General features: G+C 47.9%; 2 protein-coding genes across 5 annotated transcripts in view; both read left to right on the top strand.

Annotated features, from left to right (window-relative positions):
- LOC103592137 (IQ motif and SEC7 domain-containing protein 2) overlaps nucleotides 1-5,359 on the top strand; it is a 26,419-nt gene extending 21,060 nt beyond the window's left edge. Inside the window, exon 14 of the mRNA XM_008574737.1 lies at nucleotides 5,207-5,359. Within this exon, the coding sequence (XP_008572959.1) occupies nucleotides 5,207-5,359 (153 nt within the window). The remainder of the gene's footprint in view (nucleotides 1-5,206) is intronic.
- A 288-nt stretch (nucleotides 5,360-5,647) lies between these two features.
- Nucleotides 5,648-15,523, top strand: part of KDM5C (lysine (K)-specific demethylase 5C) — a 29,760-nt gene continuing 19,884 nt past the window's right edge. For 2 of the 4 annotated variants that reach the window (XM_008574730.1, XM_008574732.1), the window contains exons 1-7: nucleotides 5,648-6,119; nucleotides 9,901-9,978; nucleotides 12,247-12,369; nucleotides 12,662-12,832; nucleotides 13,361-13,495; nucleotides 14,285-14,408; nucleotides 14,507-14,688. In XM_008574730.1, coding sequence (XP_008572952.1) covers nucleotides 5,970-6,119; nucleotides 9,901-9,978; nucleotides 12,247-12,369; nucleotides 12,662-12,832; nucleotides 13,361-13,495; nucleotides 14,285-14,408; nucleotides 14,507-14,688 — 963 coding nt within the window. In that variant the 5' untranslated portion in view covers nucleotides 5,648-5,969. Of the gene's footprint in view, nucleotides 6,120-9,900; nucleotides 9,979-10,528; nucleotides 10,559-12,246; nucleotides 12,370-12,661; nucleotides 12,833-13,360; nucleotides 13,496-14,284; nucleotides 14,409-14,506; nucleotides 14,689-15,523 lie in introns of all 4 variants that reach the window. The other 2 variants (XM_008574729.1, XM_008574731.1) reach the window with 2 other exon arrangements.

A 15,523-nucleotide genomic window follows, 5' to 3' on the forward strand; every position in this document is an offset into this window, starting at 1 on the left:
TTTTTTTTTTTTTTTTTTTTTTAAAGATGACCGGTAAGGGGATCTTAACCCTTGACTTGGTGCTGTCAGCACCACGCTCAGCCAGTGAGCAAACCGGCCATCCCTATATGGAATCCGAACCCGTGGCCTTGGTGTTTTCAGCACCGCACTTTCCCAAGTGAGCCATGGGCCGGCCCTCACCTCCCCATTTTTCTGATGACCTGAAGACAGGAAGCCCATTGACTGTTCTCACATCAAAGGTGCTACTGCCAATCTCTTTGGAGATGCAGATGGGCAGAGACAACACATAACAAAGGACAAAGGTACTAGAATCTCACAGAGTTCTTAACTTTGTTCTAGACCAATGCTGTCCAATAGGTCTTTCTGTGATGAAGGAAATGTTCTATACCTGCTCTGTCCACTAGCCACATGTGGCTACTGAGCACTTGAAATGTGGTTAGTGCAACTGAGGAACCATTTTTTTTTTTTTTTTTTTTAATGCGGCTGGCTGGTAAGGGGATCTGAACCCTTGACCTTGGTGTTATCAGCACTGCACTCTAACAGACTGAGCTAAATGGCCAGCCCCTAGAACTGAATTTTTAATTTCATTAAATTTAAGTAGCCATGTGGGTAGTGGTTACCGTAGTCACTTGTCAGCAGTGCAGGACAAGACTTTCAGGAGTGGATATCCTGGTGGGGATAAAGTGAAGACAATGTAGTAAATACAGGCCCAGAAGGAAGCACTGAGTGTGTGGGAGCACAAAGAAAGGAAAAACCCAACTTGGGGTGGGTGGGTGGGTGGGGTCAGGGAAGGTTTTCTGGAACTGCCCCTTTAGCTGTCTTGAAGGGTGAGTAGGAATTAGCTTGGTAAAGGAGGACATTTGTCAGAGGGAGCAGCACACGCAAAGGCCTGGAGGGGTGAGAGAAAATGTGTTGGTGACATGGTGAGAAAGAAGTGGGAGAGGGCAGATTGCAGGGTGGGCACAGCAGATACTGACGGTTGGAGATTAGCAGCCTCTACTGCAGATCCCCGTGTCTCTGTTGCCAGTGGGTTTTCTCACCCCAGCCTCAGCAGCAGCTAAAGACGAGGCAACACATTGGGCTATCTAGTGTCTCCACTGTATAATTTTTCCCTTCGTAATCAATGAGTATCTTGTGGAGAGATGCATTGAGATTATGTAAATATCCTGTTACTCCTCAAACTTTCACCCAGCAGTTTTAACATTCACTGATGATTCTCACCTGAAACAATTATGGTCAAGGTAGGCAAATGGTGATTTTCAAATGCCATCATTCTTTTGAAATGTATTAGTTGGCTTTCCACTATGAGAGTTTTCCCTTTTCTTACATGTATTTATTTATATCCTCACGGACTCACGGTTGTCTATTTTACTCAATGTGTTATATATAACCCATTAACATCATTCTTTATTTTGATGTTCAAAGTGCCCCAGATTTAGCCAGCAGGAAGCTCTCCAAGCTGGCTCCTGTGTCCTTTGGCATGTCTCCATCTTTCTTTGAGCACTTGTTTTCTGGCATCACAAGATGCTCCAGGCTCATGTTACACATTCCCTATCCCAGCCCTGGAATCAGACATTTTTTCCAAGGAGCCCAGATTCTTTTTAGTAGAGAATGGCATTTATAAAACGAGATTTGGGCACTTGGTGTTATGGCTGTATTTTAAAAGTTTGCTCTTTTATTTGGAAAAAGTTTGAGCATCCATTGATGATTTTCTAACACCATCATTCCTTCTATATTTATTATTTAGCATTATACTTTAAGGAAGAGTTTTCCCTTTTCCCTCATTTTTTTTTTTTTTTTGTCTTTTTGTCTTTTTCCGTGTCCGGCAACGGATCGCAACCCTCAGTGTTGCCCCCGTACCGGACCGGGGACCGGCAACGGGATTGCAACCCTCGGTGTTGCCCCCGCGCCTCGCTCAGCCAGTGAGCGGGAACCGGTCTGTATGTGGGATCCGAACCCTTGGGCGGGAGCGCCGTCGCGCTTCCCAAGCGGCGCACTTATCCAGTGCGCCACCGGGCCGGCCCCTTTTCCCTCATTTTATTTACATATATTAATGTGGAGTCATGCATTTTTAATCAATGAGTTATTATCTACTGCTATCAATTCATTTTAAATTATCCTTATTTGAATATATCATTTTATTATGTATTTATATTAAGCATATGTTATACATCTATATTTCTCTCTGTTTTTGTCTATGTATCTATGCATCTATCTGTCTATATAATAAACCATGAGTTCGCACAGATACCTTGAGGAGACTCTTATAATAGTGCAGGCTAGAGACAGTAAATGGCTCACAAGAAGAATAGAAAATGGTAAGGGAGGAGGGGATGGATTCCAGAGCTATTTAGGAGTTATAACTGGCAGCTCATACCTACTTCAGAACTGGAAGAGACCCTATTTTACAAATCAAAAAAAAAAGTGAGGCACAAAATCACTCTCATCCAGTTCACCCACAAAACACGGATGGAGTGAGTGTGGTTGCGAGTCCAGCCAAGCCTTCCAATCGCTACTCTGTGCTCACTTTGTGCCAGAGCCTCTCTCACAGGTGGGTGGGTGAAGCTAAGCCAGCCCCCAGCCCAGGATGAGCTCTCTGATGCTTACTAATTCTTAATCCTGCAGTGCTCACATTCTGGTTGGTCCCAGCAAGACACAAGGCTTGAGAAAGGAACCTGTTTCCTGAACACCTTACTGTGTGGGGAGCACAATCTGAGACTTTTATAGGCAGAATTCCACAGTAGTTAGACAGACCTGGGTTTGAGTCTGGCTCTGCCACTTACTAGCCATGTGAATTGGGTAAGTTTACACTTCCCTGGACTTTGGTTTCCTCATCTGTAAGACAGGGATAACAATACCTACTTCATAGCACCTCGCCCTTGATGAATGGTAGCCATCATTATCTCTAATCTTCCTAACAACACTGTAAGGAAGGGATTATTTAGCCTTATTTTGTAAATGAGAAGCTCAAGGCTCAGGGAGGTGAGGTACTTGTCAAATTTCAGTGGGTGAATGTCAGCTGCAGGAAAGCGGAGACCACATGTTTGTCTTGATTACTGTTACATTCGCAGGGCCCAGAAAAGTGCCTGGTGCATAGTAGCAATTTAATGAATGTTTGTGAATGAATGAATTCAATCTCATTGGCTTTGAAGACTCTATGCAATTTCCATTTGCCTTTCCAGAATAGGGGTGTGTCTGGGCTAAGAACCTCAGAGAAGGCTGTAGGAAGCCTGAGACCCAAAACCTGGTCTCCTGACTCCTGATTGATGCTCTTTGTCCTTCACCAAGCTGCCTCCAAATGGAAAGGCTGAACTTCCTTCAGCCTTAGATTTGGCATATTCTCCTACCTTCTTCATTCTCCCCATCCTCCTGCCCAGTTTTATTCCTGGTGAGGGCAAGCGACAGGAAGAGCATTTGACAAGGAGTTAGCAACTTCCTTTGTTACAATGGGCAAGTTATTTAATCTTTCTGGAATTTGGTTCCTCTGCATCTAAAGAATGGGTAAATTGACCTACATCTTTCCCAAGACTGCTACAAAAATTAAGGGAAATAACTGGTATGAAAGAGCCATGTGGGCTGTTGATACTTATCCATGTGATAGGCTAGTGATATTACAGTGATTAGTATCACCTTACCTAGCTTTCTGTTTCCTGCCCAGACAGTTGTTCAGTTGGATCATTCACCTGGTGGGAGGGTCTGAGGTTTCCCCTGACATACAGAAAACTAAAAAGGAGATATCACTTATTATATTACTGTATTACAAGTTCCCTCCAAGCCAAGTGGCAATAAGATTCTGAACACTTGAGGTAATAATAAAGGATTTAGGTGATAGAAACATGAAAGCACTAGTTCAATGCCCAGCACAAAGGAGATTCTTAATGAATTTTGACATATTGGTTGTTGACTCTCAGAAATAAAAATAACAGTTACCAGACACTGAGGCCCTGCTATGTGCTAGGTCCTGTACAACAATCTTGCAAGGTAGGTATTATCATTCCCATTTCAGTTTCAGAAGTTGGGACTTGACCAAGGTCACATAACTAGAAAATGGCAGAGTTGGTGGGAGTGGCCTGTATGACCCCAGGGTTTGAGCTCCTGCTTGTGTGTCCTGTTCCCTTAGCTAGGATGTCCTTAGTCCAGTCTTGAAGTAGGCAGAATGTACCTAATTGGCACATAGTACGCGATTAGGAACAGTTAACTGGGTGAAGGAATGACACTCCCCACTCCTCTCAAACACATTTGAGCTTTTAGATGCTTAATATACACAGGAAATGTCTGCAAAGAGTATACATTTATTTTCAGTCAATATATATTAAGGCTGCTAAAAATATATACATTCATTCACCTTTTCTTTTGTTCACTCGACATTCATTTACTGCTCACCATGCTAAGTGCTAAGAATGTATAAGGCCACACGGTCCCTGCCCTTAAGTAATTCATAGTCTGGTGGAAGAACACAAAATAAGCACTTTATCAGCATTTATGCAAGTACTGAAATATGTACACAGGAGGTGTTCAAACTATAGGCAGTAGGCCCACAGCTGGTGAATAATAGAGATGATCCCCAAATGCCATAGATGCCTGATGAAAGTGGACAAAGTACTGGTTTGATACTCAAAGTAGTTGCAATGAACCTATTCAGAAACCGCTCAAGGAGCATGCACACAATTGGAATAGATGTACACACAGTAGGTACGTAAATGCATATGACAGGGGCTATACATAATAAATACAATGTACACAGGTGTTTGATAAATACACTGTTGGCTCACAAATGGGCAAACAGTAGGTGTTCTACACAGTAGGCACTGGTAGGCGATGGATAATTATGCTGTTGATAAACATCCCATAGTTAAAATATATATACATTCAGGCTTATTTTGTAGGAGTACATGCCACAAATGTGTACACAGTAAAAGGGCAAACAGAACAGTTGAAAGCATTCATTAAAATGCTGGATGCCAATGACTCTTTGGTGTTAAGAATGGAAACCCCCATCTCTGAGAGGCCTCTACGTAACCTTGGACGAAAAAAATATTTCCTTCCTGTACTTGGGACCCAGGATTCTAAAAATCCATAATCCCCGGGGAGTGAGCAGCCTCCTGCTTGCCTTCTTTCAAAGCCCCAGACATGTCAGGGACTACAGCTGGGAGCCTAGTATGTCTACCCCAACCTGTGGGCCAGCCAAGGGGTCCTTCGCAATCAGGCACCCGAAGCCGCCTTCCGTGACCCACACAGGAAAGACCAGGCAGAAGGGACAGAGAACGTTGGGGCGGGACTAGCGACCTGGCTGAGGTCTGCGACGGGGTACCACTTTGGGCCCACCAACGCCGGCTCCTCTTCCGGTCTGTCTCCGTAACGCGCATGCGCACAACTGGGCTTTAAACGTGCACCGCCGGCCCATCCGGAAAGAGGTTCCGGCAAACTAATTACAACCTTGCCCCTCCGCCGCTGAGGTGGACTATTTTCTCTCAGTCGGGGAGGTATTTTTGAGTAATCGCTTCCAAACAGGGGACCCATGCCAGCCGATTTAGCTTGACCCCATGGGATGAAGGCTTCTTAGGGCTTGGTCTGATGCAAGGTATATGAGGTTCGGGGAGACACCCCGCGGAGGGATCCGGTTTGTTGTGGTGAGGGAGGGGGAGACGCTGACAAACCAAGATGGCGGCGGCGGCGGTGAAGGCCGTGGCGTTTGGGAGGTAACTGTGGTGGCGAACGTTGTGGTAGTTGGGAGGCAGCTGCAGAGTTTGGAAGGAACAGAGCAGGACGAAGAGGCGGTAGCAGTAGCGTCAGCCTGAGACTCTCAGAGCGCGGCAGCCACACGCCCCCTTAGGTCCTTGGCGGGCGGCGGCCGCCCGGCTCTGGGCCTAGTCTCCGAGCAGTGCCTCGGCTTCAGACGGCGGCGGCGCCATGAGTCCTTAAGGGCGGTCCGAACCCTCCTGATCCCAGGCCCAGTCCCCGGGCCCATCATGGAGCCGGGGTCCGACGACTTCCTACCGCCGCCGGAGTGCCCGGTCTTCGAGCCTAGCTGGGCCGAGTTCCGAGACCCTCTTGGCTACATAGCGAAAATCAGGCCCATCGCCGAGAAGTCGGGCATTTGCAAGATCCGCCCACCCGCGGTAAGTCTCGGGGCCGGTGGTCGCCGTCGGCGAGGCCGGGAATGAAGGCGTAGGGTAGTCGGCGAAGTGTGGGGCGGGGGGCAGCTCGAGGTGTAGGGAGGTGGGTGGTTGGGACAGTTGTTGATGCGGCGCAGGTCGGAGAAAGGGTGCTGAGGCCGGGGGTCCTCTCTTGAAGCCCACAAGTGACCTGGGGCCAAAGACCCACACCCACCCTGTTGTTCAGAATCACTCCTAGTTCAAGACGGGGATTCCTAGTGGGCCGAGGAGAATTCATAGAGAGGCACCCCGCACATCTCTTAGTTACCCTGAACCACCTGGGTTAAGGCTGTGCTAAATAAAGTCCTTTCTCCTATCTACTGTCATCACTTGCCTTAAGGCAGATAGCGTGGCATAGTGGAAAGATCATAGCTCTGAAAGGAGACAGACCTGAGTTCAAAACTCTACTTTGAACTTTAGCAGCTGTGTGACCTTGGGCAAGTAACAATCTCTCTGAGCCTGTGAAATGGGTCACAGGAATGGTTATTTCGAGGACTGGATTAAATTGGGTAGCGTCTATATGTAGTAGGCACTAGATAAGTGGCAATTATTGTCACTGTGAAGGTGTTTGATGTGGTCATTAGTTTGCCCCCATGTGGATTGACTCATATTTACTCACACCCTGCCAGGCCAGTTCATCTATGATAATATACTGGCCTGGTGGACCGGTCGGGAAATCAGTCTCACAGGGAATGCTCTGTCTGGCTCCCCTGAGATGGGCTCAGGGTATTTCCTTTTCTTTTCCTAGTTGAAGGCAATTTCAGGGCCTTTCCTGCACATCACCCCCCAGACTTGACTGTCTATGGAGAGGCCTGGACCACTCAGCCCGGTAGTGGGGTGTGAGTTTTCTCAGATTTCTACTTTCTCTGGCCCAGGAGATAGGAGGTCCCAGAAGATAGAGCATTCTTGTGGTGCCCAGAAACAGAATGGAGCTGTGGAAGTCTGCTCCCTTTGGAACACTTGATTCTCAGAGATCAGCAACAAAGGCCATATCTTTCCTTCTAGGCCTGGCTTTAGGCCAGAAGACCCCCAAAGGGCTAGGACAGGCTGCTGCCTTGCGGGCATGGAGGAGAAATGGTGATATATATTGCCCAGTGACCACTTGGGATTCCAAGGGTAGGAATTGAGTTTGGCTGGAACAGAGTGTTTTTGAGTGGGTGTCTCCTGGCTGAAACAGAATGGGAAGCCTCGTTCCCACCTGAGGAGGGCACCACAGGCCTCCTTATCCAACTTGGTGCCTTCTGGTGCTCAGCCACAGATATAGGCTGGTTTCAAATAGATCCTCTGGGAGGTGTTGGGTAAGCTGATTTCTTCCTTCTTGGAGCCTGGCCACAGATTTCTGAGGTATCCCTGTCCATGATGAGGGAGTGGCAGTGGGTAGTGAGAGGTCAGGAAGGAGAGCAGAAGGAAGAGGCTGGAGCCCTGGGCAGCCTCATAGAAGTACCCCCTGAAGTAGCCTGGCAGGACTGTGGGAAGGAGGCATATCTGACAGGGGTAGCTGAGGCCTGAATTTCTTTTTTTCTTTCTTGGACTCACTTGGGCAGTCTGGTCTTGCGCAGGTGTTGTTACCCTGCTTTGGGGGACCAAGAGAGGGAAGAGTGACATGTCCCAGGTGTGTGTGTGTGGCCAGGAGGGGGCTGTCCTTTGTTATGCCTTTTTTCTCTACCCCAATGGTGTACCTCCCTCCAATCCAAGAGACCTAGCTCTCTCTGGTTTTGTTTTGTTTTTTCCTCCACTAGGGCTGCTCCTGGGCCACTTTTAGGCAGCTGGCCTTCTTATTGGTGTTTGAAGTACTCACCCAAGCATACCCAGGGTGGGAACTTGTGTATGTGTGGGTGCCTGGGAATTGGGAGGTTTGCCTGAGGAAGGGTGGTTTGGGGTATGAATTGCCAGGCAGGTGGTACTACACTTGGGAAAGGTGGATGAGAGGAGATCGTTGGTACCCTGGAGTAGACCCAGGGGAGCTCGGAAGGATCTAGCTTCCTGCACCAGGTAGCCATTCTTTTTATTACCACATCCGACATACTGAGCATTTGGCATACAGTAGTTTGGAACTAAAGGCAGGAGGTTTGTTGGACCTTCCCCAGCTATGTGTTGTACCTACGGCTTCTGCTCTAGGACTCCAGTTCTGCCATTTCCTGTCAGGTGCTTGATGTTGCACTGATTCTTGTCTAGAACCTGATTCAGCAGGAAAGAAGAGGGCCTGTAGTTTTGGGTTTGAGCACCTTTCTACCTGGGTTACCTGTGCTGAGGGGAGTGCCCTACTCTTATGGGAGAAGGAGGGCATGGGGAGCTTGTCTGAGCATGAGCCATGCCATTTTAGCCTACGTTTCTTTTTTCCTCCTGCTTCACAGAGCCCCAGGTGTTTGTTACTTGTTTCAGCTGGGGGTGGGGGGGAGGGTATTAGAGTATGTGCGCATGCAAGTATGAGTCCTCTGGCCCCTTTTCTAAAAGTGTATGTGCAAAAGAGGTCAACAGCTTGTTCTTTTACTGCCCCCCTCCCCCCTTCCATATGTATGCATGTGTATATGAACACTGGTAGCCCAGTGTAGTGCAAAGAGCCTTGGACTGGAGTTCAGAAGACATGGGTTCTAGTCTTGGCTCTACCACTAACTCAGCATGTGATTTTGGAGAAATCACATTTCTTCTCTGGGCCTCTCTTTCCTCATTTGTAGAATGAAGGCATTGGTCTAGGTTGCTCTGGGGAGGAGAGGACTGTGTGGGAGGCTGGAGAGGGGTGTTGGGGAGGGGGTTCTTCACAGCCATTTGTTGGGCAGGACAGAACAAGCTCCAACTCGGCAGGGCATCCCCCGCTTGGATTATCTTTCCCTGACTTCCCTCCCCCTCCCCAAATCCTTCCATTCTTTGCCACCACAGTCGGGCATCCCAGCACTTATCCCCCCGGGGCTTCCTCCCCTGCCTCTTCCTGTACCTGGCAGGTGTATGAGAGAGGACCCGCAGGAAGCCTTCCAGACCGGGTGAGTGATGCAGATTCTTGCTCCCTGTACCTTGCTCTTCCCTGCAGTGTCTGTCTCAGGCCCTTTAAACTGAGAGAACAGACATTAAAGGCCCAAACCTTTAAATCCTGCCAGAATTGGAGCTGAGCTACTCTGCATGTGTACTGGGCAATGCGGTCAGCCTTAGATGTCAAGTCTTAATGATGACTCCTTTGAATAACATTTTCATTTGCAAACCAGTTTAATTTTCCATATTGGTCTTGTGAGGAAGCCAGGGTGAGTGTTTATATTCTCACCTTGCAGATGAGAAAATAGGGTCAGAAAGGTAAAATTCCATAGCTAGTAAGTAGTGGAACTAGAACATGAACCCAGGTCTTCTGACTCCAGATTCTGTGTGCTTTCCAGTACTCCCAGACTGTGTGTCCTACAGCACATGCCTAAGGGACGAGGGGTTAATATGGGTGTGGGGAGGGTTTGGGGTCAACTGTTTTGGTCTCCATCTCTCTATTTCTTGAAATCCTGGCACTGTACTGTTGGGAGGGACTCAGGGGAAATTTCCCAGGACATGTGCATGGGGCCTTGGATTTGGACTTGAGGGGCTTCTAGGCCCTGTTGTGAGTTCTGAGGGGTGGTGGGGTGAGTGGGTTGATTGTTGGCCAGATTAAAGGGTCTGGGGTGGCTAGAGATCTGGGAACTGTGTAAATGGGGTTCTGAGCTGCTTTTGGTGCCCTCTGGTCTTGCATCATGCTGGGTTAACCCAAGTTCCTTTCTCTTCTCTACCCTCTCAGGACTGGCAGCCACCCTTTGCTGTGGAAGTGGACAACTTCAGATTTACCCCTCGAATCCAGAGGCTGAATGAGCTAGAGGTGAGAAGACTAGCAGCTGGTGGTGGGGTTGAGAGAATGGATAGCTGAGTTCTGATTCCACTTCCCTCATACCTTCTCTGGCTAAGGTACTTTACCTAACTAGGCCTTTTATTATCTCTCTTTATTGTGTCTCTTTAGTGTGCCCAGGGCATGGTGGAAGCTTTAGAACTCTGAATGTAACCAAGAGCAGGGGCATTTAGCCTTTCTGATTTGATAACCCCAAAGGCTGAGGATGTTCCTTTCCCACAAAGGTTTGCTACTTCTGAAGCTCCCCCTGTCAACTAACCTACCCTACCTGGGTCAACAAAAGGGAGATATAGGACTGGCTGAGACCCTTTCTTTCTTGGCCAGTGGAATGTGGCCTCATTTATCCAATTCATCCACAGCTCTGTGCTTTCTACCTTCCTTCTCTTGTGCTTGGTATCGTGGGAGGTGAGGTAGATGGGCGGGAGCAATACAAGAACTGGTCTGTGTAGAGGTTGGAATGGTGAGAGACTTGTTCAGAGGCTCAGGCAGGTAGGCTTTTCCCTCTCCCTTTTGTTCTGTACAGGAAGGAATTCCAGGCCCTTTGCATGGACAGGTGAGGTTCTCTACTGGGGCTTGAGAATGCCCTGGGGTAATGAGAGTGGGTGCCCTGAAGCCAGTTCCAGGTAAGGTCCTGGAGTTTTCTATGGAAGATGTAGGTTAGACGTATGCTACCACCTTCTCCCCATTATTATGTATGTGTTCACAAGCCTTACTAGAAGTCTGGGGGGGATGGGGATTAAACCCAGCTGAATACTCATAACCTAAAAGCTTACTTGTCTTCTAGACCAGAATTCCTCAACTTTGGCACTATTGATATTTTGGGCCAGATAATTTTTTGTTGGGGCTGGGGGCAGGGAGTGTCTTGTGCATTCTAGGATGTTTATCAGCATTCCTGGCTTCTACCCATTAGATGCTTGTAGTTCCCTCTCCCAGTTATGACAACCAAAAATGTCTGCAGACATTGCTAAATATCCCCTGGGGGGGGCAAAATCATCCCCTATTGAGAACTACTGTTCTGGACTCAGTCTAGGTGCTGTTCCAGTCAGGGCAAAAGTCATCTCTCGTGGGGAGTGCAAGTTCCTTAGAGAAATCTAACCAGGTGTGTGGGTGTACAGCTAAGGCAGGGTGTTTCCTAGCATGGAATAAGAGCGGGTTTTCTAGAGAGGGAGTGCTGGTTAATGAAGGGGAGGAGCAGGGATGAGACCAAGGTAGGAAAGCTAAGGGGTTGAGGTGGAGGGGGTAGTGTTCCTGATTCTTTAAGGGTTCTCACAGCCAAGGTCATTTTTGTCTGCAAATAGACCATAGTTTTCCTCAACTATGAAACAGACAGAACTGTCCTTTCCTCTAATGGGATCAGGGCAAGGTAGTGAATGGTGATGACTATCTAATTCTCCTTAGAACCAGGTGCTCTGACTAGTGAGGAAGTTATAGACTTAGGGCCTTTGGGATCCTTTCTTGGGTCACTGAGATTTCAGGGAAGCATGGTACATGACTTGTTTTTGGGATTTGGGGCCCATATCGGGTCCTGGGTTGGCCAAGTGCCACTGCTGCTTCGGTACACCATCTCTTAGGCCATTCCATCTATAGCATGCACTCTCACTCCAGCTGCCATGGAACACATTTCATGGTGCGTAAGGAGGTGAATGCTCCTTCGTAGCCTTCATTTTCTGAGGCATGCCTAGAGCTTAGATACAATTCTAGAGTTTCCAGAGGGTCTTCGCTGGTCCTCTTAAGTCCACACCTCTGAGGTAAGTGGACTGGACAGTTACTTTAGTTTCCTTTTATAATAATAATAAAAGAAAAAGTAGGTCCAGAGAGTGGAACTGATTGGTCAAGGCTATATAGCAAATTAGTAGCAGAGGGAAAGCTAAAACTTATTTGATACCTAGATATCTTGGTGCTTGTTATATGATTTAACTCCTCCGAGCCTCTGTTTTCTCATCTATACAAGAGATGATAATACACACACTACCCTGTCAGGGAGATTGACAGAGAATATATATAAAGCTTTGGCTTTTATGACCCTCTCTTTTGGGACCTTGGGCTTCTCTGATTGTCTAGAAGGTTACTGAGATGAGAGAGAGGTGGGGCTAAGCACTGCCTAGAGCCTGGGATCCAGTTAATTGGGAGAAGCCCTGGGTAGTATACATGGGCTGCTCTATTCCCTTTTTCCTTCCCTAATATTGGGCCAGAAGATGGGGGGAGGGGGTGGCCAGCCTCTTTGAGCCATTTCTTCTTCAGGCCCAGACGAGAGTGAAACTGAACTACTTGGACCAGATTGCCAAATTCTGGGAAATCCAGGGCTCCTCCTTAAAGATTCCCAATGTAGAACGGCGGATCTTGGACCTCTACAGTCTCAGCAAAGTAAGAACAGGTTTTTCTCAAACACCCCCCACCCCAGTAGCCTTGGTACTCTGGAGGCCCCCTTGGTTTGGATATTGGATCTCTAGGCTACAGTGGAAGGGGCACAGCCTGGTAGCACACAAGCTGTCATCAGTACGTCTTGGCATTTTTTGTTGTAATTTGAGGTTGGGAGAAGAGGGTAGCCCGCAGTGAGGTGAGGGTCTGGAACTGTTCTTATTGCCCTTTCTACAGGTCTGTTCCCTCATGTACATACACATAGCACATCCATGTCCCTTTCTGCTTGTCCTTTCAGATTGTGGTGGAGGAAGGTGGTTATGAAGCCATCTGCAAGGACCGTCGGTGGGCCCGGGTGGCCCAGCGCCTGAACTACCCACCAGGCAAAAACATTGGCTCCCTACTACGCTCCCACTATGAACGCATTGTTTATCCTTATGAGATGTACCAGTCTGGAGCCAACCTTGTGGTAAGGATGCCATGCTGGGGTGGAGTGAGGCTTAAGACACAGATTTCCGCACTTGGTTTTAGTGTAACTGGCTCAGTGGACTGGAGACCTAAGAACTAGACTCTACCCTTTCCTAGTGGTGCTTATTCTCTTGCCACACTGCCCAGGGTCAGAGGTCCTGGGGTTATCTGTAAGGCCAGTCTACTCTCCATTATGTGACAAGGTCTTAACTGATAGAGGAATTCAGAAAAGGCAGAGATCTTTTGAGCTAGAGAGGTCTGGAAAGAGATGGAGTCTGATTTAGTTGGGGAGATGGTTGGTGGGGGTCAGCGGTGGTTGAAAGGAGGAATGACATAAGCAAAGGCACTGAGAAGAATTCCCAAAGTGTGTGCTGCTATCAGTGATAAAGACCAGTTGGACAGGGGCTATTGGTGTAGATCAGGTGGGTGGATCACAACTTTGGTTGCCATTGGGCAAGGGTAGAGGGAAGTCCTTGCTGTTGGGGGCTGGAGCCCCATGTCCTGACCCTTACCCCTCACTTGTCCACAGCAGTGTAACACTCGTCCATTTGATAATGAGGAGAAGGACAAAGAATACAAACCCCACAGCATTCCCCTTCGACAGTCTGTGCAACCTTCCAAGTTCAACAGCTATGGCCGGCGGGCCAAGAGACTGCAGCCTGATGTGAGTACTTCCCTTCTTCTAACTTAGAACTTTGGGATGGGCAGTCCTCTCCCTCCCTTTGGCCAAAGCTGTGTTCCAAGTTCATCACTCCCTTCTCTCATTCTTTGAGTTCTTCTGAGCGTTAGTGTGCCTCTGGCTTCACTCTTGCTGTTTTCTACAGTCTCAGCTGAGCTGCTGTTGAGCTGGGTCTTGATCTATTTGTACAATATCTTTTGCATGTCTGTTCTTCCTGTCTGTCTTGTTCCTTTCCTGACTCACTCTGCATAAAGAGGTAGAACTTTTCTTTCTCCTTGTACCTATATCCTTCCTTCAGGCAGAAGCTTATGTGCCAGGCATTCTTTTCAGCACTGATAATACAACAGAGAATAAGATAGACACTGTCCCTAGGCTCTGTGAAGCACGTAATTTAGCAGATCATATTAGTCACTGCCATTTATTGGTAATGCCAAGCTGTTAGATTTTTTATTTATTTATTTATTTATTTATTTTAGGTTTTTAAAACATATATTATCCCTAAACTCCCTTATAACTATAAGGTGGGAGTTAATCTCATTTTACACAGTTGGGAAAACTAAGATCCCGTCTTTAATTCCTTTCCAAGAGAGGGCTGAGGAGGGAGCTCACTTACCCCTAGTCTTCAATAAGCAACTCTGAATTCTTGCCCTGGCCCATCTGTGCCTGAGCCCCTGGCATGAGCTCAGGTGCTATATAGTCTGAGCTATTGTTCTTTTAGGGTGGGGCAGTCTGCCCCAGATAGCAGTCTTGATTCATTTTCTTCTTTCCTCCCAGCCGGAACCCACAGAGGAAGACATTGAGAAGAATCCAGAGCTGAAGAAGCTACAGATCTACGGGGCAGGCCCCAAGATGATGGGCCTGGGTCTCATGGCCAAGGATAAGACTCTGCGGAAGAAAGGTGAGACCTAACAGGCTGAGAATAGCTTCACCTGGGGATAGGAGGCAGGGCCCAAAGTGTCCCAGACGTATGTTTAGACCCACGTTTCTCTCTCCCAGATAAGGAAGGGCCTGAGTGTCCCCCAACCGTAGTGGTGAAGGAGGAGTCAGGTGGGGATGTGAAGGTGGAGTCAACCTCGCCCAGGACCTTCCTGGAGAGCAAGGAGGAGCTGAGTCACAGCCCAGAGCCCTGCACCAAGATGACCATGAGGCTGCGGAGGAACCACAGCAATGCCCAGTTTGTAAGGACCCAGCCCTGACTTCCTAATGCTCTGCTCCTCATCCCTTCAATGAGCATTTCCCCAGCATGGCACTAGACAAGGATGCATTAAGCAGAAAAGTGGGCCTGGTGGGCCCTGCCTTCAGGTAGCTCACTTAATTGGGGAAACAAAGCCAACTCACATGGACCAAAGAGCAAGAAAGGGTGATCAAGTGCTGTCAACATGAAGTGCTGGAAGGGTCCAGAGAAGGAGACTCACTCTCCATTGCTTCAGGATAAAGGCTAAGCTCCTCATTACCATGCATGATCCAGTCACTGCTGACCTCTAGCCTCATTCCCCAGCACTGCCCACTTCTCTCCTCTGCTATAGCCACACTGAATTACTCCTAGGTATGTTCATTTTTTTCCCCTGAGACGCCATGCCCTGCTCTTTCATTCACCCATCCTTTGTACATGCTGTGCTCTGCCCCATTGCCAAGCTTCAGTTTGCCTCTAGATTTCAGCTAGTTTCAAGTGTCACCTTTCAGTGGAGTTCTTCCTCAAGGCTGTCCCTCCTTATCTCTAGCTGACTTGAGTGCTTCCTTCTCTAGGCTCCCACAGTACCTTTCATGGGCCACTATTGGCAGTTTTTAATTTTTATGAACACATGTCTCTAGAACACAAGTCTTTAGAGTATTGTGTGCTCTTGGAAGGCAGATACTATGTCTCACTCACCTTGGTACCACAGAGTCCAGCATAGTGCTAAATACAGGCATTCAGTAAGTACTTATTGAATGAATAAAAATAGGATTCCAGACTGAATGATAAAGACCGCTCTCACAGCTCTACCCTCTTATTTGGGGAGATGGTACATGCAT

This window comes from Galeopterus variegatus, unplaced genomic scaffold (assembly GCF_000696425.1).
Source record: "Galeopterus variegatus unplaced genomic scaffold, G_variegatus-3.0.2 Scaffold1094, whole genome shotgun sequence".
Taxonomy (NCBI): domain Eukaryota; kingdom Metazoa; phylum Chordata; class Mammalia; order Dermoptera; family Cynocephalidae; genus Galeopterus; species Galeopterus variegatus.